The 22,617-nt window shown below is 41.5% G+C and overlaps 2 protein-coding genes across 7 annotated transcripts; both read right to left on the reverse strand.

Annotated features, from left to right (window-relative positions):
* Positions 1 to 4,032: 4,032 nt before the first annotated feature.
* Positions 4,033 to 11,265, reverse strand: lg21h19orf47 (linkage group 21 C19orf47 homolog). Of its 2 annotated transcripts, none has more exons than XM_018702144.2 (8): positions 11,196 to 11,265; positions 9,626 to 9,713; positions 9,259 to 9,373; positions 8,971 to 9,052; positions 7,474 to 7,599; positions 7,269 to 7,343; positions 6,113 to 6,186; positions 4,033 to 6,032 (listed from the first exon to the last, which is right to left on the reverse strand). In XM_018702144.2, exons 1-8 carry the CDS (start codon positions 11,212 to 11,214, stop codon positions 5,493 to 5,495), a joined length of 1,119 nt encoding a protein of 372 aa, XP_018557660.1. In that variant the 5' UTR covers positions 11,215 to 11,265; the 3' UTR covers positions 4,033 to 5,492. The 2 variants fall into 2 exon arrangements, with proteins under 2 accessions (XP_018557660.1, XP_018557659.1); XM_018702143.2 differs by having other exon boundaries at positions 7,194 to 7,343.
* A 267-nt stretch (positions 11,266 to 11,532) lies between these two features.
* fosb (FBJ murine osteosarcoma viral oncogene homolog B) lies at positions 11,533 to 20,630 on the reverse strand. 5 transcript variants are annotated; one of them, XM_018702139.2, is made up of 6 exons: positions 20,317 to 20,630; positions 19,720 to 19,907; positions 17,875 to 18,258; positions 17,275 to 17,382; positions 16,450 to 16,824; positions 11,533 to 16,289 (listed from the first exon to the last, which is right to left on the reverse strand). In XM_018702139.2, exons 1-6 carry the CDS (start codon positions 20,378 to 20,380, stop codon positions 16,224 to 16,226), a joined length of 1,185 nt encoding a protein of 394 aa, XP_018557655.1. In that variant the 5' UTR covers positions 20,381 to 20,630; the 3' UTR covers positions 11,533 to 16,223. The 5 variants fall into 5 exon arrangements, with proteins under 5 accessions (XP_018557655.1, XP_050921337.1, XP_018557653.1 ...); XM_051065380.1 differs by having other exon boundaries at positions 11,533 to 15,371; positions 20,317 to 20,627; XM_018702137.2 differs by having other exon boundaries at positions 11,533 to 16,824; positions 17,905 to 18,258.
* Between the last annotated feature and the right edge of the window lie 1,987 nt (positions 20,631 to 22,617).

Consider the following 22,617-nt stretch of genomic DNA (forward strand, 5'->3'; position numbering starts at 1 on the left):
AGTGGACACTCCTCACAGTAAAACAACAGGCCGATGGCAGGCTAATTCAGTTTTTACTTTAGATGATATCCCCTCTATAAACATCAGACTATGGCCAAACTGGAGCGACTGATGACTTCAGCTGATAAGGTTTTCAAGGAGATGGAGACGGAGAGCAGGAGGCTGCAGGGAGCAGAGGAGGAGGAGGAGAGAGCGCGCGACCTCAAGGGGCCAGAATGTCAATTACACTCATTTTTGATGCGATGGTTGGGTTCATCTGAAGCCCGTAGTGGTGGAGAAAGTATTCAGTACTTTACCTAAGAAAAAGTACCAATACTAAACTGTACAAATACTCTGTTACAAGTAAAAGTCCTGCGTTGAAAATGTCAGTTAAGTAATAGTATGTAAGTATAATCAGCAAGTATTGAGAGGTAAAAACTCAATACAGACACTGTGAGTGTTGAGTAGTTTATCATAACTTATGAAAGCAGCGTTTTACTCTTGTAGTTTGGTCAGATTGAGCCATTAAAAAAAAATGAAATAGTGCAAACCTCAAAAATACTAAAAATGAAAATGAAAAAAAGCAAAGCATCTGACTTTTAATAAGTTTGATAAATTTAATAATGGCTCATGTTCTTGAAGCGAGAGCAATGAAATGTCTTGTATTAAATGACAATTTTTAAAAAACAAACAATTATCAATTGACTAATGAAACAACTGATTGTTTAAGCGCTACTTGCTATTTACCATCAGGTATTTTAATTTATAACAAAGCATCAAGCTCCTTAAGTAAGGCTGTCAAATAACCGTGATGGAGTAAAAAGACTCAACACTTCCCTTTGAAATGTAGTGGAGATGAAGAGAGTCTCATAAAAAGACTAAAGTAAAGTGTAAGTACCTCAAACTGGTGCTTAAGTACAGTAATTGAGTAAATATAACCTACTTTCTCTGCAAAATTGTCTGATCTTTGCCAGGTTATTGTCTTATTTCCTCCAGATTTATAAACTGATTAATCTGATCCATCAGAAGCAGCACACACAAACAGACATGAGCTTCATTCAGTCCAGCAGCAGGATATCTTCTCAGTGAAAATGAAAAGTCACATAAACATATGTGGTGTCACATCCATATTTGTTACCTGGTTCATGGATCAGGGACCTGTCGTGTATCAGCTCCTCCTGGGTGAACTGTCATTTTGACTTCAGTCAGCACACAGATAAAAACTTCACGCTACAGTACATGCAGGTGTTGGGAGTACAGCCAAACACTGACAAGAACAGCGCCATCCATTCTCTCCATATGCCGCTGTCAGAGCGAGTGATGGGACACTACAGTTGTTCTGATTATTGGCAGCTGTTCGGTAAATATAGAGGTGGTGATGCCAACTGATTGTATTACGTTTTAAAAAGTGTCATAAAAGAGTAGTTCAATTTCTTACTGTGGGGACACTTAGCTTGGGTTTCATTGTAGGATTAAAAACCATGTAAATAAATATACAGCACAGACAGATTACCACAAAAATAAATAAACACAAAAACATATGCAGTGCGGGCAACAGAAAAGCTTTTTTCTTCTCATAATTCAAAAGGATTTTAGAGCCCTGAAGAGGGAATGTATGCAACATTTCACACGAAAAAAAAGGTTAACATATCTTTGTGTACACAAACATCCTTTCCTTATTTCTTTGATCATCAGTGGACCTTTCAGGTCTTTTGGGAACCTTTTTCAGGGTTTAATATCCAGAATAGTAACTACTGGCCAAGACAACAAAACAAACAACATGCATTTCAATTCAGTCCACTCATCCAAAACACAAGCACATACTCAAGTGGTACTGAAGATGTTATGTTTTGATCCTATCAAGCTTTACTGCCAGAGACATAAATGAATGTTTAAGATGGTTTGGTTCACACAGAGTAACCCTACATGTTGTACCAGAAGCTGGAGATCAGCTCAATAAGGAAAGATCAAATGGACGTGAACAACAAAACTCCACTGATGTGAAGCATCTTCATTAAGTGTCCATGCATATGAAGATGGAACAGGAAAAATAAATAAAAGCAGAATGATTCACCTCTGAGAGGAGAGAGAAACAACATGTTGTGAAACATAATGCACAAGAAAACTGAACAGTAATCACAGTGAGCAATAAGGAGTCGCCTCACCCATATGGGATTAGGAAATACGACGCAGAGGGATAACCTGAGATAAAAGCTAGAGGCCACTGCGATGTTGTCGTGCCATGAAGGCCAGAGGAGAGTAATGATAGTATACGATCAATGTTAGAGGGCAGTAGAGAGATAGATGATGGCCTGTGATGAAGGTTAGAGGACAAGGAGAGAGGAGACAGCAGGAGGACACAGGGAAGACATAGGTTAAAAACTATGCAGCATCTGAAGGAGTGGACCAGTTAGACATTTGAATATCACTGATATATGTTGAAGTTTGTGAATTTTGCACTAGATGTGTTCAATACATGTGGCCTACACACAAATGTCTCTCAACAGATCTCCAAACATAAATTACCGACTGATTCACCACTTACTGACCGAATAAGGAACTGGCGACTCATTGTTGTGCCTTTGGTTGATTGGCTGGCTGGTTGCTCGGTTGTTTGTGAGAAGCACCAGAGCAGAAGTGTCGGAGGCCATGGAAAAATGGCGAGGAGGTGACGATGGCTGAATCTGATCTGGATCGATGTTCACAACTGATTTACTGGATAGATCTGGAGGGACAACGCGTGAACTTCCGACTCTAGATGGCCGATCTTCCTCGTGATCGTCGCCTCATCAACAAGAGCCCTGCCAGAAACTGAAACAACTGAAAAGGTGAGCAGTGCACGCGCGCAGGTGAGTTTTTAAGCGCTCCAGCGCGCCTGCGCTATGTTAGGTTTCAATGACCGACGAGCTTAGTTGCAGTGATACTTAAAGAAGGGCATCCAATGATTGATTGGCTGGAGGAACGCGGGCAGAAAGATCATTGGTCAGATAAGGTGACGTCGGGATTGTGGCTAAAGGTAACAAACAGCGTGGGAGAGAGGAAGTGACAGAGAGAATGGATCAGAGTATAAAGCCAATAATCAATCGAGGAACAAGACAGAACATTGGAGAAGAGATTTTCCCTAGAGAACTTTCACTAAAGCTTCAGTACAGAGGAGTTGGATCCTGCAGTATTTTCAGCACAGGCTGCTCAGTGAATACCTGGAGAGGTTTCTAATCTTTGCTATGATCTGTTGGTTTGGTGATCTCTGAATAACACAAGCCTACTGGAAATAAAATGGTGCATGTGTGGGCTACTGTAAAGGTGTTGTGACATAATAAAAGATCTTTGCCAGTTACATCAAATGTTCACGATCAGGACACTTTCAGCCTCAAGAAAATGCACTAACAAACATGTGAGGTGTTTTATTTCATAATTACTGGGTTTTCAAACTAAATGTGATTTGGCCTGTCACCAGATGTGGATATGACTATCCCCTGGTTTCTTGCCTTGATGACATGCTGAAGTGCTTCAGTATTTCAGTATTTTTTGTATTGCTGTATTTTATTTAATATTATTGACTGCTGTCTCTGAACTAGATTGCATCTTTGGGCCATTAAAGTCTTCCTCTAAGGTTATAAAAACAGCATGAATTTGTACTTAACACCATTTATGTAAAACATGCAGGTATTCATGAATGTCTGCAAACCAAATATGTTTCTTATTTCTACCCACGTACAGAGGAGGATATAAAGATGGAAATAGCTTGACAGTCCTAAAGATGTATTTAAGGTCTAAGACACATTTTAAAGTAAAGAAGCATCTTCTGATCAAACCTGATTAAAATAACACTCTCATAGTTCAGTTGTTAGTATGCAGCCGCAGCCTCACTGTGAGATGAGTGGGTGTTTAATAGATGTATTGATAAATGATAGGCTTAATGTTTCCAGGGGAATATAAATATTGACTTTGCTGTCAAGTCGATACTTAAAATAGTTGCAAAGCAGATTTTGTGCCATCGACATGTATTATTAATGTCTCCTTTACAGAAAGAAAAACAGAACAGTAAAAGTGTTTGGACCCTTTTCCTCTTTTAATTATTTTCCAGGTACAACTTCTCTAAATTCTGTGACTTTTTTTTCTCCCCAGGATCTTTAAAAAATCATGACAGTTTATGGTGCGTTTTGCTCTACTTTGTTCCTTAAAACAAACAAAAATAAAATAATAATAAAAATCATTTAACGTGATTTTAAACATTTCAAAATATTTACAGTGTAACAAAGTTCTGGTGTGAAGTCTGAAGGACCAAAACAGTACACAGGTGTTAATGACCCATACTGGCTAGGGTGAACTACCTACTGGAGCTACAGTACAGTACCCCCCCACCCCAACACCAGGCCTGATAGCATCTCTGAGTTTCCTTACATGGATACATGATACAAGAATGTCCACATAGAAAAATATGCAGCAGAGCAGGTCCTGTGCTGTGCTGTGTGAAATCAACTAACAAATCTATACATTGCATTTCAAAATAAACAATATTCTACTGATCCGGCCTTCAAGTAGGTGGTTTTAGAAAGAGTTCAGTACTGTGGTAGAAAAGTTGACTTGGGTGTCTATAGCTCAGAGGTGTGAACTTCTACTCCACAAAGCCCAGAGGGAGGAGGAGGAGGAGGAGGAGGAGGTGTGGTACTTCTTGATTCAAGTGTCTGTATAGGTCGTTCTGTGTGACCATTTGAATTTCCTTTTCCTGCTCACGAGTCCAGGGCAAAAGTTCAGAAGCCTTTCATCAACACTTATCCTACTTTCAAAACATGATGCAGGCGGAAATTCTGAGGTGAAAGTATCAAGAAGAGAAAGATTTCACCGTCTCATGTCCAACTTCGTCCTCTGTATTTATCTTGTGGGGAAAAAACCTCAATCTATACCTTAAACGTAACTTTTTTTCCAGAAATATTTAACTTTCAGGCAAATATCAACACAGTGATCACATGATTCATCTTGAGGGACAAGCAACATTTTCAACTAGTCAACGGTATTCATTCAAGAGGAATCTGAAAACAGGGAAGTTTAAGCAGCAGCATCCTTGCATGTGGAGTTATGGGGTAAAATAAGAACCACCATCATGGCAGCTTGGTTGACGTCATGCTCATTACTTAACCTCACAAATATAGTTAAATACGTGTGTGTAAAATAATAAATGGCAGATCAAAATGTGATAAATAGCTTTTTGAATGAGCAACATAATACAATGAGAACTCGAGTTCTTTAATTAAAAGCTTTGCCAGTAAACAACCTTACTGATTTTCAAATGGCAGCATAACTAAAATGTTTTTTAAAAAATTGAAATTTTTTATCTAAGAGTAACCCTAAAGCCATTAAAATCATCTTTACACTCAGGCTGAACAAAAAAAAAAACACTCCAGTTAATAACAACCTGCAGTCCTGCGTGTAACCAGGACAAATGCAAAAAGGTGGTGATACAAATTCTATAAAGGAAGTACAGAAAGAGTCTGAACTGTGTTTATTTTTTGTTAGGTTCTCTTATTGCCCAGTCTCTTAAAAACACTGACGGCCTTAACGTCCATTCGGGCCCCCCCGGAGTCTCCTCCTCCTCCTCCCCCGGCCCCGGTGCTGCTGCTGACCTTGGAGCTTGCTATGGTCGGCCTCTCCTGGGCTCTGGTGCTGGTCACTCTGTTGTCCTGCGTGTCAGCGGGTGTGGGCGTCACAGCCGTGTTTGAGTGTGTGGCAGGGAGCTTGCCCAGTCTCTGAAGCACACTGATCTTGGCAGGAGGGAGGCCATTAGGAGGACAAGAAGAAGAAGAAGAAGAGGAGGAGGAGGGGGTGGGAGCATCAGAGGGAGGTAGCTTGAATTTTCCTCCCAGGCGCCGCAGGGTGGTCGGGGCAGGTTTTGTGGCCGGCTCTTTCTTCTGGGAGGGAGGGGGTTTCTTGAGGACGCCGGCATACTGGAGGACGGAGCCCTCTCCATCACTGTCCTGGTCGTCTACATCCATGTTTCCCACCCTCGGCCTGTCTCCATCCCCTTGGTCGAGGCGACTGAACACACCGGTGGGCTGCCGAAACATCGACATTAGGAGCAAAGAACTTATCTTTATCTTATCACAAAAAGCTACGATATGCTGACATGTCTCACCTTGTTATTGCTTGTTGTTGTGTCTGCCTTTGATTCAGCCCCAAGCCTCGCAAATACAGAGGTGCGTTTCAAACCTTTATAAGGAATGGAGCAATAAAAACAAAACAGAAATTAACATGACAGCTTGACAGTGATGGGTTTGGTTCATGTTTTCATAAATCATTTGAACAAAGGACAAATAATCAGCTAAAAAAATAAATGGAAAATTCTACATTATCTTGATCGTACCAGAAGATAGAAATTGAAGAAAATCTTATCACTAATTTTGTGCAGTATTTTAAGATGAAATGGCTCAGAGTGATGCAGTGTGCAACAGTCCAATTTTACCAGGTTTTATTAAAATGGGCTCTAATGTAACAGTTAGTAGTTCACTAGATTTACACCTACACTGAGGATAAAAGGTCAAAAGAATGATTTACTTCCACAAGCTAAAGTTGACAAAATAGAAATCATTAAAAACAAAAATGGCTCGTCATTCTCAAGCTTCAGTTTTACAGCTGTAAGAATGATTATGTGATAACTTAAACTCAACTTTGTTAGGGTTGTGAAACGCAGCAGACATCTGTATTTTATTCTTGTAAATATTCTATTTGACATTGTATTGTCCATGCATCTAGTTTTTATTTTGAAACTTCTAATGGGAGGTCTCCGTTTAAAGAATTAAATTTAAAAAAATGCATTTATAACCCTAACTGACAGAAGCAAACCTGACACAGAGCAAAATGGTTTTCTTTCATGAAATAAATCTGAACAGTTCACAGTTCCAGTGACAGAGCCCACTGCAGAATTCATGCCATGGAAAAAAAAGAGACCACAGTCCAAAGATTTTAGGGTCAGGTAGACAGAGGAAAGAACAAGCACAGTTTGACAGAGGGAATGACTGTCGTTGTATTAGTAAGAAAAGGGATTAAATTATGACAGATATGAATGAGGGTTAAACAGGCTCTGTTTATCAACCCAGAGTCACCTGATTCAGGTTTAGAATGAAAGAGCTCCATGTAAAGGTTTAGTATTGATTAGCTGCAGTGAGAAACGGCATCATTTGAGCGAGGTGTCGGCGAGGCCACTGGGTCAGGCCTACCTTTCTTGGCCTGCTGGGCCAGGATGCGGCGTGTACGAGGTGTGGTGCCTTTGGGCATGTTGATGATGTACTTGCCTTCCATCTCGGCTGTCACTCGCCGGCGCTTCACTGCTGGCAAACCGTTCCCTTCATCGGCCGGCTGACTTACAACTGACAAACAAAGCCGTGGGTACATGGGGATTACACGTACGTAAAAGGAAACAAAAAAAAGAAGACAGGACTCGTGGTTCCAGAGGGACAGGAAACAGGAGATTCAGTGGGGAAAATGTGTGATATCTACCTGCTTTGCTACTCTTGTTCGACTGCATGTTGGACACTGTGACGGAGAGGCGGCTGTCAGGTCGACGGGCTGGAGTGGCTGGCGGGGAGTCGTGGCTCAAAGCGTTGGCAATCATACGGGTGGCAGCTGAGAAAGAGACAGAAACATTCTTAAGTAGCTGTGATTCAGCTTGTTTCCCATAAAACTCTTCATGTTCTGTACCAAAGACCAGATCAGAGGACAGCTGGGCCTCACAGTTGTCTTCTCAGATGCGTGAAACCTTTTGAGATACGTCAAATTTAAAAGTGAGCATAAAAGAACATGTTGTGAAGAACTGAAGTAAGGCCAACAAACAAAGTGATGCAGTTTGTTGTGGTAACATTAGATGAGGCAGATTTACTTTATCCTCTATTAGACACAATTACCCTTTAACACGCCCTATTACCTGACATAGCAATGACAAAATTACCTTGTTGTGTACAGTTTTAGTCCCTTTCAGGTCCTCTGTCAAAATGAGACTGGAGAAGAAAATCTCTCAGTCAGTGCGTTTTAATTAGAACCACACCAAGGTGTTAAAATGATGGTCTAAACGTAAACGTCATTTAAACTTCTGATCCAACATTTTTGTTCTGCTGGTGCCAAGTTTGTGTTTCATCTTTTGAATGCCACACAGTCTTTAACTTGACGAATGATACTGACCTAGGAACTGAGGTACACAGTGCTCAGTCTGCAGGATTTCAGTGAAAAATGAATCCTTGGGGAGTCAGGCTGTATTAATACCCATTGTTTTACTGCTGCAGGTGTAGCACCACATATTGTGGTTCTCCTGCTTCTCTCTTTCTCACAGCGCACTAGTTAACATCAGTGCAAATAATCATCATATTCACCACCACAAAAAGTCATTAGTGTCAACAGTTTGCTCAGTCAAATTGTTTATAGGTTTAATGGAAAAATATGTATATTTTGTGCACTTGTACATTTAATAAAACCATCAATAAATGGCACCAGTGTATTAATAACATTTTGTCAGAGGACGCATTGTGATACATCATTGTTTGTCCAAATCTGATGGCCGACACTGAAGTAAACAGGAATCTAATGACATAAATGTTGTAGTTTGTGTGTTTACATGGAGCCCAGGGAAAACAAAATCCCATCAGAATAAAAGCCCAATCAGACTAAAATGCACAATGTGAACACCTTTAATCACAACTGAGTGGCCCATTCAGAGACAAATTTGATTCTGTTTAACAGAATTATGGTTTAAACCTTTTATATCCCACGTGAACAACAACTTCAGCTGCTCAGTCTCATCCACTTGTCCCAGTTCTGACTCATGGCAGGTGCCACGAGTGGCTCATCTTCGCCTTGTTAATTACTGTGACATACTGTATTATGATACAACTGATGATTCATATCACTTCTGGAAATCCAAATAAAATCCAAATAAAGGCCAATAACATTTCAATCACAATCCACATAATGCTTTATCTAGAAAAGTAAAATACTGTTACTTACGAGTATTGGCAGTTCTTCTGAGCTCAGCTTGAACACTAGTCTGTCCTGAGGAGATGGCCTCTGTGGCCATTTTGCACATGTCCTGAAGACAGGAGGGCAGGAATACACATTAAGGATTATTATAAATTTGCAGTCTAAGCCAATAACTGCATTCATCAAGATTTGAGCTAATGTTTAAATATAAAAACACTTTCATGATTTTGTTTGCACTCGCCTGCTCAAATGAAAATGTTTACAGTGAATCATTTTTCACATTTTATTAAATCAAAACATAAAGTCTGAGCTCACCTGCCTGTACACCTGCTTGGCATGTTTAAGAATGGCAATGATGTCGCCAATGACTGTAATACCAAGGTCCATCATGATGTCTTTGCTGAGGTCCATCAGCATGTTCTTCTGGATCCTGCAGATGCATTAACAAATTAGAAAATAAACATGGGGGGATTATATGAGTACATATGATCAATCACAGTTGTGGGGTTAAAGCGTCAGGGTTAAATGTAAGACTCTTAAAGACCTTTTAACCACCACAGAGTGCATTTTAACACTTGGTCCATGATCGTACAGGTCAAAATATGAAATGAATGAAATGTTTTACAATGTGTAGATACCTGATTGTACTATATCAGGCCTGTGAATAGGTGCTTTGGGTTACCTGTTGTCCACAAAGGACACTGCATAAGTGACAGCGAGGCCGGCTGGGATCCCTGCATCCTTAAAAAACTGAATCCACTCTGAGGTGGCTTAAGAGAAAGAAAGAAAGGATTTTAACAATAACACAACAAAGAACTGAAGAACACTCAACAACTGACAAAACCACTGACATATTCATAATTCATTTCGTTCACTCTATTTCTCAGATTATTCACTGCTTAGTCTACAGTGTCAGAAAATGCCCAACACTTTCCACAGATGTATCTTAAATGTGCTTGTTTAGTTTGACCAACAGTCAAAAACCAGTAAATGTTGAATTCACCTTGATATAAAACAGCAGAAATCAGAAAATCCACATGTGAGAGGTTGAAACCAGCACACAACGGCCCTTCTGTTTTATACGTAACAACCACAACTAAACAAAACCTGATTCAGTTTCTGATCCACCAATCAGTTAATAATTTCTGTGCTAATTGAGGCCATGGTAACAGCAAACTGGCCTCTTCAAAGTTAACAAAATACAGTTATAGTGTTGATATGGTGTGGTTCTGTGTACTTCAGTAGACTACAGTGGCAGAGAGGCCTGGCACAGCAAGCCAGAGGGAGACGTAAACCTGAGGAGACAGCAGTATGCTGAGGTCTAACACATGCCAGCTGGAGGTTATTTATAACACCAATTATGAAACGTCTTGTGGTTGGAGTATCAGATACGGTGTGAAGGGAGAGCACAACAGCTGCCACAACAATGGCTCTGCCCATCATGCTCTGACTGTTACTGATGAACTCACGGTTACACAGAGACAAAATTCACACTGTGGCTAAATTCTCATTTGGCACTAGGACGCCTGGGTAATACAGAGCCTTCAAAGATCTTGTTTTGTTTGCAGGATATTCAGTTTCAGTATCCGTGAGATATTACACAGAGAAAAGCAGAAACTCTTATATCATATATGTAAATATATTTTGGGTTGTATTTGTTTAAATAAAAACCAAACCCGTCTTAGGGTCTAAGATGCTAAATCAGGCATTTTTTCATTTTAAATAATCGCCAAACGCTGACTCAGGAAAACAATCCGCTGATCAATCGATAACGCAAACAATCGTTAGCTGAGACCACGACTTTAACAGTGTAAAACTAGATAAAGGGTTTAACACCATGAACCGGGTGTGTAACTGAATTAAAATGTGATGTAGACATACAGCTGGTTAGCTCATGTTAGCACAAGGGGATGGACCAACCAATCTAACCCATTCATACATTTAACAGTCGCCAGTTCAGTGCACAGCTCTCCCACAGCTGTTTGTTTGATAAGTACAAGTAAAAGTTAAAGACAGCGTTGTGTTAACACCGCTTGTGTTAGCATTCCGCATTAGCATTGTAGCCGCAGCTACAGTCGTGAATCAGAAGGCGCTAACGGCCATCTGCGGCATCAACTGTGACCACAATTGGCTGTAAAAACAACAGACATGGTTCCTATTTCCCTCAGCGACTACATTTAAAACCGAAACACCGAAATATTTAAATTGTTATCAAGTGGTGCGGTCGGCTAGCCGGGCCTTTATGCTCTCACCTGTTGTCACGGACGCCATGTTTACAACAAAGCGGTAGTCTGCGCTTCCGTGACGCAACTTCCGCCAGTAACCCGGTGATTTTTTTTTATTTATGGACGCTAGAGGGCGACACAGACCGATGACTTTTTCAATGACACTGTTGAGACTTCGTGTGTATTTAAATGACTGTAGCAATTGAAGCACTACTAGAGAAAATTATACTAAAACAATATGCATAGAAAATGCAGTCTAAACTCAAGTAACACAAATCGCAACTTAAACAATGTATACATATTCTATTATACATAGGTCAGAGTTCTGTGAATGTCAAGGATTTAAAAGGAAGAGACATGCACCTTATAATATGTTGTTTATTTATGTAATTTCTTCACAAATTCGAAATGAATAGCATTTGGTCAAACCATCATTAAAGGAGACAGCTCATCCAGCTTTTGCAGTCTAGAAACTGAGAAAAAAAACTTGGTCATGTAAACTTCTATAGAACAGCAAAAAGGGCCAGAAGCTGAAATATGGAGACAGAGGATCAGAGAGCAGGGACTGCAAAAGCGAAATGGCAAATATGTGATACACTTTGGTCCTCTTCAGGAATAAAAATAAATGAAAATATAAAATAAGTAAACCATACTTTATAGTGATGTGCTGAGAACTAGTCAGTTATGTTGAATTTTATGCACCAAAAAAAAAAAAAAAAAAAAGATTTCATATCAGAGCACCTTCATGAGATAAATGACATTTGCCATCTAAGACTCACAATGTCACATTTAGCACAAGTTCCTTTAGGCCTTTCACTGTTCAAACTTCAAAATGTATCAGATAACATGTTTTCTGTTTCCAAATGTGACACTTTGTAACACATTTGCTCTCAGAAACAAAGGGTAAATTGTTGCAAAAAAAAAACAACAAAAAAAAACTGAATGTTTTGTCATAAAAGCAATGACATTTTGAAATGGAGGAACATTGCTAGTCATCAGTAACTGAAAAAATATATTTTAGATAAATTGTAACACACTTGTTTCATGAGGATTGTCTCCAAACTAAATGTTATGATAATTAGTGAGGATAACTTTTAATATTGTAACAAAAATGGATAATTAAAGCAATACATCATCACACTTGACATAGAGTAGCAGTCAGTTTGAGCACTGCATGATTTGCTACATTATGTTTATCCAAGAAGATAATAAGTATTGCATGTCATACCAGGGAAAATATGAAATCAGAGCAGACTGTATATGGGACTTGTGGAAAAATAGAAATACATAACAACATTCACCTCATCATAGAAAAATAGGAAAGCTCTTGTTCAGTTAACGCTGATGTAGCCATTGTACAGTACAGGTAGGCGCAGGCAGTTTCTCTGTCTCATAACTGGTAGCTAAATATTTCTCATTTTAAGCTTTACCAATTCATTAGCAACCCAGTTGTGATTGTGACCTTACAGGAAAATAAAGATTTAAAGCAATTTCAGACCACTTCAGTTAAATCCAAGGTAAAAGGAATTAGATGAAAGAATGAGTCTAATATGTTGTGTGGTGATCAGGGGCACAAGTGTGGAGTGCAGGTACAGTGCAAGGGCCCTCTGAGATCTGTTTATCACACTTAAAGAGCAGACAATTGATATTAAACTATAATGAAATCACAGAGTGATTAATGGGCTCTCAGAGCTTCAGCTGCGGGGAATTCACTGTGTTATTGGCTTCCTTTCAGAGTAAAACATCCTGATAAGACAAGCAATGTGTAACCTTTCCACCATACAATGTGAAACTGCTTCGTCATTGTAGTATACTATAAGTAGCACCACAAAAACCTATATACATGAGAACTATTGAATATGTTTTATGCTTACTCTCACACCAGAACATATTCTCATCACATTTGCATTTGGAGAGAAATCAAAAGGCATCTCCAACATCTGTACATACACAGTCCTTATTCAACATTTAAAAAAATGAGGTCTGCCCATTTCCTGACCACCAAGAGCCACGTGTGAACGAAGATTTATGCCATTAATCTAGCCATTGCTTTGAGTAAACATGTTTGTTTATTGAAAATAAAGCTTCTTATCCAGCAAATACAATCACAATGTTGTTGTTGTTGTTGTTTTTTAAACTCAATTAGACAACATGTTTGTTTGAGTACAAGAATGGAAAACTAACATCATAATGTTTATATCAAGGCTAAAGCTGCAGTTATCCTTCAAAACACACATTTCAGTTAGGAAATAACAATGCTAATGAGTGATATGTTTATACTGGACAGAAATACATACTAGGTATGAAATACTTTGTCCTTAAATGAAACAGTTTAGTCATCATGTTGTAGTCTGAACACTTTTAATATGTGTATATTAATATGTGTATTGACATTCAATCACACTTGTTATTTTTTTTTTGTTGTTGTTTTTTTCCCTCATTTTGCATCTGCTAAGGATCAAGTGGCATTAAGGTGTCAGTAGCTTTGGGACAGACCTCACAGAGAAAAAACAAACAAACAAAACAAAGGCGTTACCACAACCTTCTAACATCATAATTATAAACATACATTTAATGTAACTGGATAGTGCTTTATATTGTTTATAAAACATAAATACACATTGATAGAGGCAGTGACATCGTGCTTCATGTTGAGGGACAGGGCGGTACTTTAAGTCTAATATAGGTTCTTTTTTTTTGTTCCTTTAGAAAAATATTCATTTTAAAACTAAACCTCAGTAACATTTTATCTTGTTCTTCATTGACAAAAATATCCCATTTAGATCTGCAGACATTCATACTTTACAATCATGGTACATACACTTATATATACATGTTACCTGTATATATGTATATGCATATAGACTTATAATTAGGATTTTTTTTTTTTTTTGTAGTGCACAACATGCCTCTGAAGTTGCCAAATGAAAATACAATAAAATAATGAAACAATAGTTACAATGCAATAATAATAGTAACAGTTATGAGGAAATCTCCCGATTAAAAAAAAAGTTGAAAAAAAAGAAAACAAGAAACGGCAACAGTACAAGAGAAAGCAGAGGTCATTGCAAAACAATCAAACACACAAACAAACATAAACATTAAAATATATAACAATTCTCACTCAAACATACAGGAAAAACAAATTGTACAAATTCACAGGCAAAGAAAGGACGCTCACTCCACAACATCAGCCCACATGTTCTCCTCTTTTGTTTCCAGGTCTTGCTTTGTGCTCACTCGCCACATCAACCTCAATAAAGAAAGAAATAAACGGGCCAGGTGCCTCAGAGTGGACACACTCACAATAAATGCACCCCCCCACCACCACCACCACCACCTCATCTCCTCTGAGAGAATGGAGGGGGGGAGGGTACGGAGACCACTGAGCCCAGTGCTTAGAGGTTGTCTGAATCACTACAAAAAAAGGAAGAAAAAAAACACGTCTCTCCTCTAAATAAAGGCATCGGTTCACATCTGATTGATTCTGAGCAAAACACGGAGCTGGTGCGATGCAACAAAACGTCTGTATCTTCAGTTCAGAGACTTGAGAAGCGATGGTGTGAATATGCGCATGTAGGCCCAGGGTGATGAGGCTCTGCGGTATGGAGGTGTGTTTACTGAGGTCACCCTTCCACACAGTTGGCAAGAGCAGGATGTTTTTTCCTTTCTTTTTTTTTTTTTTGCTTTGTTTTTTTAACATTTGGCTCTTTCTTTCTTTTCTTTTTTTTCTTTTTTTTTTTTTTTAACATTTGGTTCCAAAAATAGATGGTTAGGATGGAGGTCATCCTCTATCCATCACCTCTCCATTTGAGTCTGTCCAGCTTGCTTGCGCTTCCTTCCTCCCTTCCCACTAAAATCTCTCTCCATCCTCACTTTTAACTCACCTCACGACATTAGATGTGTCTAATCTTCATCATCGTGAACATCAAAAAATGGCTCAGCAGAAGACAGTGGCGTCCGTCTTGCATTTTGAGTTCATCAAATTATGCATCTATGTGCATTTGTTAAAAGTATTTAGCTGCTGTTCACTGTTAAGGATCCTCATTGAGCAATGCGCTCCAAGATAAAGGTTCTTCTGTATTGAGGGGTTGCGTCCATGTCCTTGTATGAGAAGGGTGCAAAAGGGCGTGTTAGTTGGGCCGGCATTCACTCAAGGTCCCAAGGGCTGGAGGGGGTCTTCGGGCTCTCGGGGGTCGAAGACTTCAGAGAGAGGGAGAAACACAGAGACAGAAGAGGAGAAACAGAGATGGGTAGAGATGGATCGCATGGCAGGTAGGCAGATGGCAGAAGATTTTTTTTTTTTTAAAAACGAGAGAAGAAAGCACAAGATTTAGCGGATGCTGTGATACTCAGATCCCCAACTCGCCAAAGTCCAAGCAGCAAAATGAAGAAGCAGAAGGAAGTCGAGCGGATGGAGGGTTAGAGGTGAGCGGGGAGGGAGATCAGCAGTGTGTCTCCCCCGCAAGAAAAGACCCTGAACAAAGTGTCCTTCATCCCTATTTCAGACCTGCACAAATACATTCAGCGAGAAGAAGAAGGGAGAGAGGGATGGAAAAGGATGAGAGCAAGAGCACTGGAAAGGGGGGCAACCGACAGAGGGAACAAGGTGGGGGCACTGGTGCTTGTTGGAGTGTAAAGTGAGCTTATGGCATCTTATTTGATGCACTGTACATGTTGTAGATTGAGAGTATTCATTGTGAATGAATCTGTTGATTCAGAGCACGTGACAATTGGCAACTTGGACTTGGTCTAGTGACTCAGTTTCAATTCACTGCGTCTTGTCCAGTTGCAGGTACTCTGATAATACGAAATACGAATTTACTCATTGTTTAAGCTCAATGCGGGTTGGGTTGTATGGCTCTTAATTGGAATGCATTTCAGAAAGTGTAAACTTTAACCCCAATCAGATACAAATCTCAATCTGCGAGACTGATTGGCACTGTGCATGTACTTGCCTAAGCCTTTACTTCCAGCGAGCATAATGTGTGTGCGTGTTGATATGTGTGCGCATGTGTCTGTCGGTCAGTCAGAGCGCCAGCAGCGAGGGCGAGTTCAGGGAATCAGATGACTGCTCGCTACTGCTGTTCCGCTGGTTGGCACTGACCCCGCAGGCTCCCTCTGGGTAGGTGAACACAAATGAAGATGTGTATGAGGTGTTGTAGCTGCCAATGGCCGCATCGTCATGGTTACCACCACCACCACCACTGTCGCTGGCCATGAGGCACGGCCCACCAGGTGCCGGCTCAGCTGAGCCATAGAAAGAACTAGAAAACTCTACCTCCTGCATTATCCCTGGCTGAGGCTGCTGCTGGACTTGCTGCTGCTGCTGCTGCTGAACCGGCGGCTGGGACTGTGTGGAGGCCGGGTGGGGTGTGTAGGCAGGAGGCAGATAGAAAGAGTCTTCCTTCACAGTCAAGCCCACGATGGAGACGGGGGGTTGCAAGGTCTGGGGAGGGAGCTGGGACTGGACCGGAGGGAGCTGGGACTGGACCGGAGGGAGCTGCGCTGAGCCCTGCTGAGGCTGGTCCTGGTATGGGATCTTGCAGTTCGGCTGGTGGGCCACCAGGACAAACTCCAGGCGCTCCTTCTCCTTCTGCAGCTCCGAGATCTCAGCCTCCAGCTCTGCCTTCTCCTCCTCCAGTATGTCGGTCTCCTGCGGGAATGTACAGAGAATGAAAGAAACAGGGGACATGGGGATGAAGGGAGCAAGACAGAGGTGGGTGAAATAGGTAGAGGAGGGAGGAGGATGTGCAGCAGAAAGAGAGAGGATATGAGTGTTAGCTACACCAAATTTCTACTTCAGTGTTTGTGGAGGTGGATGTGCCCATAACAGTGGAAATACCTTCCTCACCTGCAGTTGAATATGTAAGGTGGCTTATATAAGAGCTCAATTATTAGGCCATAAATACTGTGGGTGCAATAGTCTGCTTTGAGGACTATAATTGTCTTCACCACAACGAAACACCCCATTACCACAATCCTCTCTCTTATACACACACTTGCAGACATTTATTAACACACTCTGCAATGCTATGGGAGGTAACATAAAGTATGTAATTATAATCATTACTCATTCTGGCAGCTATAACAGGACCAAGCTCACCGACTGCAGTCTGTCTGTGAGTTCTCGTCGGCGGTTTCTGCACTTGGCGGCGGCCAGCTTGTTTCTCTCTCGACGAACACGCCTCTTCTCCTCCTCCTCAGGTGTTAGCTAGGATCAGGAGAAAAACATAAAATGGATTAGGGTACGAGTTTTGTCTATGCTCTTAAAAATGTAGCCATATTGCCCGAGTAGCGGTGTTTTTGGACACTGGATAGAGCAGGCAAGGTGACTTTTGCCTTAAAGAATAACTAAAACTTTTCCCTCACATATTGGGGGTATCTTTTACCTGGCTAAGGAGCAAATTTCCTCAGTGTTGTCAAAAGAGAAGTCACATTTGACAGATTTTTCTCCCATGTAGCCCTCTATATGTCCCTGTTTTGTAGGTTTTATGAGAAGGGTCTACAGTAGACAGTGGTTCCCCTTTTTGTTTATTAATTGTCATGCCCCTGAAATGTTTGTGCACACCACTGCCTAACACAACAGTGCAGAGAAGTTGTTGTATAGTAGTAGTAGGATCTGATTCTTTTAGCGCTCTTATAAATGATACACAATGTAACATGCGAGGGTCAACAAACAAACCGTTCAAGCACACACACTTACTAACACACCAACATCTCCATCTTCACTCACAGACTCGTCTCGTGTACGGCGGCTGCGGGTTCTGGACTGGCGGATTGGGCCTGGTGCCGGGCCTGGAGTATCTGAACTTGGAGGAGTGAATCCAGATCTTGAAGAATAACTGGGGCCTGGCATGTCATATGGGTCAACCAGTGACACTGGCTGGGTCATGGTCGTGGTGCCAGTGGACCCGCTCTGTCCAGAGGCCTGGGAAGAGATGAGGGTCGGCTGCACCATCCACTGCAGGTCCTGACTGGTGGTGATGGCGGTGACGGTGGGTACAAATGATCCGGGCATCTCCCCTCCGACACTGGCCCCTGGCCCGCTGCCCACAATGCTCAAGCCAGCTCCCGCTGACACACACTCCTGAGCATGAACAAATACACAACATGTAAAGCCACTGTAAGACAGTAAACACATTTATATAAGCAGGGCCACATGACGCTCTGCCCCTAACTTCTCCCATTAAGTTATATCACTGTAACTGTATTTTATGATATTATCCTTCATTACTACATTGTAATAAATGTAAGTGTGATAAAGCTTCAGTAGGCTACAGAGCAATTTTTTTAAGTAGCAAAAGTAGCATTAAACTACCTAACAAGAGGAAAACATTACAAATGCCACCATTAGCTGTATAAAGACACGGAGAAAATAACAGGCATTTAGTCTCAATCTTGAATTCACCAGTTTTTAGTCTGTTTTACTTTGTTGCTATGTCAGATTAGGACAAATGATCCACATAAAAAGCTCAACTCTGTCGTTTGTTTTCTTTTGTTTCATTTTAGACCAGAGGAGGAGAGTATCGACTTTCATTAATATTCATACAAAAGCGTGTTAAGAGACTGGGACAGGCGGCTCTGAAAGCGGCCACCTCGACCAATCGTTTCCCTCAATCGGCGTCTCCCCCCTCCTTCTTCCTCCTCCCCCGTCACACTCCCGGTGTTCCCCTTGGCAACGCGACCTAGCACTCCAAAATAGAACGAGCATTTACGTCACGGCGAGGCCTGTGAGAGGAGAGCGGAGCGCGTGGAAGGAGGGGCGGGGTCTCGGCGCTTACGTAGGAGAGTTCCAGAACGCTGTCATCCGTTCTGCGGCGTGCTGTAAACCGAGCACGTTGTCAAAGCTTGAGAACCGCTACCGGGGCTACCATGGGCAACACGCAGAGGTACATTTTTATTGAACTGTTGTTATACTCGGCGAAACTATGACAGCAGGGGCACAGTAGTACAAACTTAATGGCTTCCAACAAGCGCCTTCCATTAATAACATCACCAGCCTCCGATTCAAATAAAGTCCCATTAAAAGTGAATGAGTCTGAGTCATTGCTAGGCTATATATTGTATATATTTCAATGCTTTATGTGTGCCCTCTGTTTTCTTTCATACGATTATAGCCACTTTCATGCAGACTTAAGATAAGCCTACGTGCCCATTACTTATGTGCCAGTGTAATAGCACATTTTAGGTTATACTGTTTTACTACTGTTTTGCGTGTTGGTAATGATATAGCCTCACATGTCATAAATAAAACACACTGTAGGAGCTTGACTACCACATGCAAAAACGTATGTAATAATAGCATATGAAACTGAATGTGTTAAAAAAAAAACACGCTGGCAAAATAACTCGTCCTTTTTAGCCTATATACCTATACAGTATAATGTCAGCACAGGTCCATCTGTACATAGAAGTCAAACCTGTTGTATTTCTGAATAAATAAACAAAGTAGCCCCCCGTAATAATAATTTAATTTTTAGGCCGAATATGATTGTAACATGGGCTACATGCATTATGTTGCCTTAATAGTCTCGTATCTCTGACTTACCTGCGGAGCACTGGTGGTCGGCGGGCTCCCGAAGGAGTCCACGGAGGAAAGGTACTGGGACTCTATGGACGGAGACGAGCTTCCACGGGATCCGCTGTCGGGGTCGCCGGGGAACCCTTGGTACATCTCCCCGCAGGGACCGAGAGAGAACGAGACACCTGCAGTTACCGGAGAGAGCGCGATGTCACCTGCAGCGGCAGGGCAGCGGCACACACAAGAAGATTACTAAAGGAGGGGGACTGTAGGGAGAGAATGACTGGTGTTATAGGCAGTGCGGCTGACAAAAACACAGTGAATTACTTTGATAATGGTGCTAAAAGAGCGGTCGCTGGTTAAAGTTGGATGACCCGCACCAACAGCGTCTGCACAGATTCACTTAATACTGAAGAAAACTCTGCGATAACAAGTATGAGTGTTTCATCTGTAAAAACGTGTTATTTTGTGAGAGCAACATCAGCAGGGAAGGATGTCTTTAAGCATCTCACGTTACGCAGACTGACGGGCAGCGGTGGACAGATGTTTCTGACCTACTCTAAGACCGGAACGTTTAAGCAAATGTTGATTTCAAATATATCATCCACATAAAGTCAGTCTTACCGTTACTGGTCTTCTTGTTATTCCCCGGCGAGATGCTCTTGGTTTCTTTCCAAAAAAGTTGCATGAAGAAGCTTAATCCAGTTCCCCGCGTTCAGGGGGAAAAGCGTCCCAGTTCAATCTGTTAAGAAGTCCTCTCGTTTCGCTTTAAATCCTCGGAGCGCTCTCCTTTTATCCGCTCGTCAAATCATGCGGTTATAGATCCATAAAGTCCGTTCACGGTGCGCCGGAGTACGTTAGCTAGTTTTACGGTGCACAGTAGCCGATCTTGTCTTATGAATGAATCCATCCTGCTCGAGTACAACCAAGGCATTTCTAACGTCTAAGTCCCGCCTCGGAGTTCCGCTGACGTACATGCCCATATTTGTGCTTCGGTGTTGTGTTTGGTATCCTTGGTGACGTTGAGGGAATCCCTCTCCCACTGAAATGGACCAGAAGCTCACCTCGCCGACGGATAATAATAGATGTTTTTTTTATACTATCACAGGCACGAGATATTTCTCACCGTCTGACAATTTCTGAGAGGAAATTTCAAGAAACTTCAGAGTGATAAATATGGAAAGTATCTATTTAGGACTACCTATAGGCGTTTATCTGGATTGGAACATTTTTTGGGTCATGGCTACGTCAAGAGAAGACATTATAATATTCCTATAATATCTACAGCCTTATCGGTAAGCATTTAGAGAGTGTTGTTGCGTTCATTTAACTGAAATTCAACGGCACATATATGGACTTGAACGCGATCATTCGTTATTATGGGCTAGATAACCGCAAATCTTAATATTCTACAGCCATTCTGATAAGTCTAAATATCACTGGAAAACACCAGAAGAGATACAATGGCTTGTTTATGTATACAACACCGTAAGCGCCATTTATGTCACTCCAGGACGGAATCCCGTCAGGCATGCAAGGGAAATCCTGCTGAAAAGTTTCTCAGGACACGCCCTCGGGAGTCCTCCGAGCATGAGAGCTTAACGTTCTTAATGGGAGGAAAGCCTCCTTTTCATCTGTGTCTGAACACTCCCTATACCTGAAGTCAGGCACTGTACCAAGTAGTATGGATTTACAGCAGACTGAACAATACAAAATGTACAAGTAGTCCAGACCCTACCCAGTCGTTCAGTTAGTATTACATGGATCTCAGTGTAGGCAAGACTCTGTGTCATAGAGCACACTGAGCAGCAACAGCAGTCCTCATTCAGTTAAGAAAAAAAACACACAAATTGGTAAACAGAAGTGTAATTCTGACATGGACAGTGGGCAGCAGTGACGGAAATCGGCGCCTGTCATTGCAAACATCACTGAGCAGAAAAGTGATTCATTATTATAGCCTACATGCGGACACCAGTGGGAATGTGGCAGGTGGGAGGTTGGCTCTGGCTGGGGGGTTTGCTCCACAGGCTAAATGAGGGAAGACCGGGAGGCAAAATCATGAATGAAAAAAAAAAGAAAGAAAGAAAAAAAAAGAAAAAAAATGACAAGGCCCTACGTTTTTTGGTTGTGATGTCAAACAATGTCACGGGGCGGGCATGCTGCTGTGTAAGGGCTACAGCTACAGCCGATCTGTGAAAAGGCGTGAGCAAAAAGGGAAGAGCTGGGGATAACAAGTTATTAGTCAGCGCTACATGAACGTCAGAGACGAGGATTCACGGAGGACGTTGTGTCCCATCCGGGCTGCCGTTACCGGTGCTGTACGTGCTGCTGAACTGGGATGACTAACTCCGTCGATACAAGTTGTTCATGATGGAGAATTGTTGAGGTGAATAGCTGATAACGCAGACGAACAGCCTACATTCACGGAAAATAACTCGAATCAACGATAACAGCAAGACTTGATGGTGTGAGTGCAAGAAAACTCGGAAATAACTACTGACTAATACTGAGTATTTTAGCTGTGAACCCTATTCAATATCCACAGCGACAAAGTAAGACACGTCTCACCTCCTAATGTTGTTGAAAATACCATATATAATCAGTATAATCGCGTTAAAGGAGATTTTTTAGGTTAAAACATGCGGCAGAGACCATGTGCTATCCACAGGTCTGATGCGTGTGTGTAGCGTTCTGTCGCCATGGATACGCCGTTGCCTCTGACGCAAGGACGTATAAATTTGGTCTTTTTTGTTATGCCGCCTAGCAACCGGTTTCCGTGGTAACCAGCTCTGAGTGACAGACAGCAGCAGCACACAATATGGCTTCCGGATTCTTTCTGTGCGCAGAGAACAGCAGCAGCTCCGACTATGCTACAGCGATTGTTGTTGTTGTTTTAGCGCAGTTTTAACCGTCAAGCGGTTGTTG

The sequence above is a fragment of the Lates calcarifer genome, linkage group LG21 (assembly GCF_001640805.2).
Source record: "Lates calcarifer isolate ASB-BC8 linkage group LG21, TLL_Latcal_v3, whole genome shotgun sequence".
NCBI classification, from domain to species: Eukaryota; Metazoa; Chordata; class Actinopteri; family Centropomidae; genus Lates; species Lates calcarifer.

Bases quoted from the DNA above. Each gene is read 5' to 3' on its own strand.
- lg21h19orf47 (XM_018702143.2), bottom strand. The intron at 9,053-9,258 runs GTGAGCTCAGAC...TCCTGTCTTCAG, and splicing joins CCAAGCAGGTGTACAGGCAG to GACATGTGCAAAATGGCCAC. The intron at 7,344-7,473 runs GTAGATATCACA...TTTGTTTGTCAG, and splicing joins GAACAAGAGTAGCAAAGCAG to TTGTAAGTCAGCCGGCCGAT.
- fosb (XM_018702136.2), bottom strand. From the start codon at position 20,380: ATGCAACTTTTTTGGAAAGAAACCAAGAGCATCTCGCCGGGGAATAAC. The intron at 19,908-20,316 runs GTAAGACTGACT...CTGCCGCTGCAG, and splicing joins TAACAAGAAGACCAGTAACG to GTGACATCGCGCTCTCTCCG. The intron at 17,383-17,874 runs GTAAGTGTGTGT...TCCTGATCCTAG, and splicing joins ATGGAGATGTTGGTGTGTTA to CTAACACCTGAGGAGGAGGA.